Source organism: Pelodiscus sinensis, chromosome 17 (assembly GCF_049634645.1).
Source record: "Pelodiscus sinensis isolate JC-2024 chromosome 17, ASM4963464v1, whole genome shotgun sequence".
Lineage (NCBI taxonomy): Eukaryota > Metazoa > Chordata > Testudines > Trionychidae > Pelodiscus > Pelodiscus sinensis.
In genome coordinates, this window is record NC_134727.1 from 1,005,018 (window position 1) to 1,009,986 (window position 4,969).

Below are 4,969 nucleotides of genomic sequence, written 5' to 3' on the forward strand. Positions count from 1 at the left end.
TGGGGCCCCTCTCTGGCTGCTGCAGCCTGGCTGGTGCGTGCCCTCTACGACTACGAGGGGCAGAGTGCGGAGGAGCTGAGCTTCCCCGAGGGAGCCCTCATCCGGGTGCTGCCCCGAGAGCAGGGGGACGTGGACGACGGGTTCTGGAGAGGGGACTTCAATGGGCGCGTCGGGGTCTTCCCGTCCCTGGTGGTGGAGGACCTGACTGAGGCCAGAGGAGCGGCTGGGCAGGTGGGTCTCGGGGCCCGCGTGCCCCCTCCAGGGCCCCAGGACAGCTGGGCGCGCGCACGAGGCTCCTGGGCCCCCGCTGCTGCCAACCAGCTCTACGGGCCTGCGGTGCCCCCAGGCTCCAGGAGGGTTCAGTGCCCCTGGCTCTACCGTCTGGAGCAAGGTCTGCCCCCCCCCCCCCCCAGGGCGTCTCCCCGGCCCGGCCTGCCCCCCTGGGGAGCGGGGGGGGGGCCGTGGCCGGGTGCCGTAAGGTGGGGGAGCGGGGGGGGGCCGTGGCCGGGGGCCGTAAGGTGGGGGAGCGGGGGGGCTGGGGGCCATAAGGTGGGGGAGCGGGGGGGGCCGTGGCCGGGGGCCGTAAGGTGGGGGAGCGGGGGGGGGCCATAAGGTGGGGGGGCCGTGGCCGGGGGCCGTAAGGTGGGGGAGCTGGGGGGGGCTGGGGGCCATAAGGTGGGGGAGCGGGGGGGGGCTGTAAGGTGGGGAAGCGGGGGGGGCTGGGGGCCATAAGGTGGGGGAGCGGGGGGGGGCCGTAAGGTGGGGGAGCTGGGGGGGGCTGGGGGCCGTAAGGTGGGGGAGCGGGGGGGGGCCGTAAGGTGGGGGAGCGGGGGGGGGCCGTAAGGTGGGGGAGCGGGGGGGCCGTAAGGTGGGGGGGCCGTGGCCGGGGGCCGTAAGGTGGGGGAGCGGGGGGGGGCCGTAAGGTGGGGGAGCGGGGGGGGCCGTGGCTGGAGGCCGTAAGGTGGGGGAGCGGGGGGGGGCCGTGGCCGGGGGCCGTAAGGTGGGGGGGCCGTGGCCGGGGGCCGTAAGGTGGGGGAGCGGGGGGGGGCCGTGGCCAGGGGCCGTAAGGTGGGGGGGCCGTGGCTGGGGGCCGTAAGGTGGGGGAGCGGGGGGGGCCGTGGCCGGGGGCCGTAAGGTGGGGGAGCGGGGGGGGCCGTGGCCGGGGGCCGTAAGGTGGGGGGGCCGTGGCTGGGGGCCGTGGCCGGGGGCCGTAAGGTGGGGGAGCGGGGGGGGCTGGGGGCCGTAAGGTGGGGGAGCGGGGGGGGCCGTGGCCGGGGGCCGTAAGGTGGGGGAGCTGGGGGGGGCCGGGGGCCGTAAGGTGGGGGAGCGGGGGGGGCTGGGGGCCATAAGGTGGGGGAGCGGGGGGGGGCCGTGGCCGGGGGCCGTAAGGTGGGGGAGCGGGGGGGGCCGTGGCCGGGGGCCGTAAGGTGGGGGGGCCGTGGCTGGGGGCCGTGGCCGGGGGCCGTAAGGTGGGGGAGCGGGGGGGGCCGTGGCCGGGGGCCGTAAGGTGGGGGAGCGGGGGGGGGCCGTGGCCGGGGGCCGTAGTTAACATGGGGGGAGCCCCAAGGTGCTTTCACCGCAGGCTGCCTGTGCTATTGTTTCCAGGAGCTCCCATCACCGTCTCCTCCAGGCTTCTCCCCACCAGTGCTTGAGCCCGGGGCCAGGCTGGGCACCCCGTCCCCTGCGGAAGGGCTCCTGGGAGGTGAGTGCCGCTCGGGGGGCCGGCTTGAGCCAGGCCCTTTGGCGTGACGGGCCCAAGGCTGCCGGGCTCCAGCCCTCTCCCGGAGTCTCCCGACATGGCTGGTTTGTTGGGCTGCAGCCTCCCAGCCGGGGGGGGGGGCCTGGAGAGGGGCTCTGTGCAGGCGTGTGAGAGCAGCCCTGTGGCCTGTCCCCAGCCTGCAGGCCAGACGGCGCCGCCAGCTCTCCGGACCTGGGAGCCGCGCGCATCCGGCCGGTAAGGAGCCTTCGCAGGCGCGGGGCCGATGTGGGGTGAAGCCAAATGCTTCCGGGGCCCATGAGCCTGCCTGGGTTCCCCAGCGCCGCCCCGTCCTCCTCCTGAACGTCCAGCTCTCCTCGCCGGCTGCCCTGCTCCCTGCCAGCGCCCACCTGCACCCCGCGGCTCTGCGGCTCGGGGACAGTGGCCAGGGATTCTCTGCTGGGCTGGGTGCGGAATGAGCCTCTTGCCAGCCCCGGGGGATCCCTGCGCCCTGCCCTGCCCTGCCCTGCTCTCTCACCGGCCCCGGGGGATCCCTGCGCCCTGCCCTGCTCTCTCACCGGCCCCGGGGGATCCCTGCGCCCTGCCCTGCTCTCTCACCGGCCCCGGGGGATCCCTGCCCTGCCCTGCCCTGCCCTCTCACCGGCCCCGGGGGATCCCTGCGCCCTGCCCTGCCCTCTCACCGGCCCCGGGAGATCCCTGCCCTGCCCTGCCCTGCCCTGCCCTCTCACCGGCCCCGGGGGATCCCTGCGCCCTGCCCTGCCCTGCCCTGCCCTGCCCTCTCACCGGCCCCGGGGGATCCCTGCCCTGCCTTCTCACCGGCCCCGGGGGATCCCTGCCCTGCCCTCTCACCGGCCCCGGGGGATCCCTGCGCCCTGCCCTGCCCTCTCACCGGCCCCGGGGGATCCCTGTGCCCTGCCCTCTCACCGGCCCCGCGGGATCCCTGCACCCTGCCCTGCCCTCTCACCGGCCCCGCGGGATCCCTGCGCCCTGCCCTGCCCTCTCACCGGCCCCGCGGGATCCCTGCGCCCTGCCCTGCCCTGCCCTGCCCTCTCACCGGCCCCGGGGGATCCCTGCGCCCTGCCCTGCCCTGCCCTCTCACCGGCCCCGGGGGATCCCTGCGCCCTGCCCTGCCCTGCCCTCTCACCGGCCCCGGGGGATCCCTGCGCCCTGCCCTGCCCTCTCACCGGCCCCGCGGGATCCCTGCGCCCTGCCCTGCCCTGCCCTCTCACCGGCCCCGGGGGATCCCTGCGCCCTGCCCTGCCCTGCCCTCTCACCGGCCCCGGGGGATCCCTGCGCCCTGCCCTGCCCTGCCCTCTCACCGGCCCCGGGGGATCCCTGCGCCCTGCCCTGCCCTCTCACCGGCCCCGGGGGATCCCTGCGCCCTGCCCTGCCCTGCCCTCTCACCGGCCCCGCGGGATCCCTGCACCCTGCCCTGCCCTCTCACCGGCCCCGCGGGATCCCTGCGCCCTGCCCTGCCCTCTCACCGGCCCCGCGGGATCCCTGCGCCCTGCCCTGCCCTGCCCTCTCACCGGCCCCGGGGGATCCCTGCGCCCTGCCCTGCCCTGCCCTCTCACCGGCCCCGGGGGATCCCTGCGCCCTGCCCTGCCCTGCCCTCTCACCGGCCCCGGGGGATCCCTGCGCCCTGCCCTGCCCTCTCACCGGCCCCGCGGGATCCCTGCGCCCTGCCCTGCCCTGCCCTCTCACCGGCCCCGGGGGATCCCTGCGCCCTGCCCTGCCCTGCCCTCTCACCGGCCCCGGGGGATCCCTGCGCCCTGCCCTGCCCTGCCCTCTCACCGGCCCCGGGGGATCCCTGCGCCCTGCCCTGCCCTGCCCTCTCACCGGCCCCGGGGGATCCCTGCGCCCTGCCCTGCCCTGCCCTCTCACCGGCCCCGGGGGATCCCTGCGCCCTGCCCTGCCCTGCCCTCTCACCGGCCCCGGGGGATCCCTGCGCCCTGCCCTGCCCTGCCCTCTCACCGGCCCCGCGGGATCCCTGCGCCCTGCCCTGCCCTCTCACCGGCCCCGCGGGATCCCTGCGCCCTGCCCTGCCCTGCCCTCTCACCGGCCCCGGGGGATCCCTGCGCCCTGCCCTGCCCTGCCCTCTCACCGGCCCCGGGGGATCCCTGCGCCCTGCCCTGCCCTGCCCTCTCACCGGCCCCGGGGGATCCCTGCGCCCTGCCCTGCCCTGCCCTCTCACCGGCCCCGCGGGATCCCTGCCCTGCCCTCTCACCGGCCCCGGGGGATCCCTGTGCCCTGCCCTGCCCTGCCCTCTCACCGGCCCTGGGGGATCCCTGCGCCCTGCCCTGCCCTGCCCTCTCACCGGCCCCGGGGGATCCCTGCGCCCTGCCCTGCCCTGCCCTCTCACCGGCCCCGGGGGATCCCTGCCCTGCCCTCTCACCGGCCCCGGGGGATCCCTGTGCCCTGCCCTGCCCTGCCCTCTCACCGGCCCCGGGGGATCCCTGTGCCCTGCCCTGCCCTGCCCTCTCACCGGCCCCAGGGGATCCCTGCGCCCTGCCCTGCCCTGCCCTCTCACCGGCCCTGGGGGATCCCTGCCCTGTCCTCTCACCAGCCCTGGGGGATCCCTGCGCCCTGCCCTGCCCTGCCCTCTCACCGGCCCCGGGGGATCCCTGCCCTGCCCTCTCACCGGCCCCGGGGGATCCCTGCGCCCTGCCCTGCCCTGCCCTCTCACCGGCCCCGGGGGATCCCTGCCCTGCCCTCTCACCGGCCCCGGGGGATCCCTGTGCCCTGCCCTGTCCTGCCCTCTCACCGGCCCCGGGGGATCCCTGCCCTGCCCTGCCCTGCCCTGCCCTCTCACCGGCCCCGGGGGATCCCTGCGCCCTGCCCTGCCCTGCCCTCTCACCGGCCCCGGGGGATCCCTGCCCTGCCCTCTCACCGGCCCCGGGGGATCCCTGCCCTGCCCTCTCACCAGCCCCGGGGGATCCCTGCCCTGCCCTGCCCTCTCCTCTCACCGGCCCCGGGGGATCCCTGCGCCCTGCCCTGCCCTGCCCTCTCACCGGCCCCGGGGGATCCCTGCCCTGCCCTGCCCTGCCCTCTCACCGGCCCCGGTGGATCCCTGCCTGGCCCCTCCCGCCGGCCTGTGCGGGGTCCCTGTCCGGAAGCTGGGAGATGTCCCCATAATTGCACCTTGGCCTGGAGCAGCTTCTCCTCTGGGGTGTCCCAGCTCCGGGCGTGGGCCGCCCCTGGCATGGAGCAGGCCCGGGGAGCGGGTCGTCTGTAATCAACCTCTCTCTGCAG

At 77.6% G+C, this 4,969-nt stretch overlaps 1 protein-coding gene across 2 annotated transcripts in view; it reads left to right on the forward strand.

Annotated features, from left to right (window-relative positions):
- The window catches only part of FCHSD1 (FCH and double SH3 domains 1), a 36,985-nt gene that overhangs the window by 30,304 nt on the left and 1,712 nt on the right, over positions 1-4,969 (forward strand). The window contains exons 17-19 of one of the 2 annotated variants that reach the window (XM_075900015.1): positions 26-231; positions 1,606-1,702; positions 1,896-1,954. In XM_075900015.1, coding sequence (XP_075756130.1) covers positions 26-231; positions 1,606-1,702; positions 1,896-1,954 — 362 coding nt within the window. The remainder of the gene's footprint in view (positions 1-25; positions 232-1,605; positions 1,703-1,895; positions 1,955-4,969) is intronic. The other variant, XM_075900014.1, reaches the window with a different exon arrangement.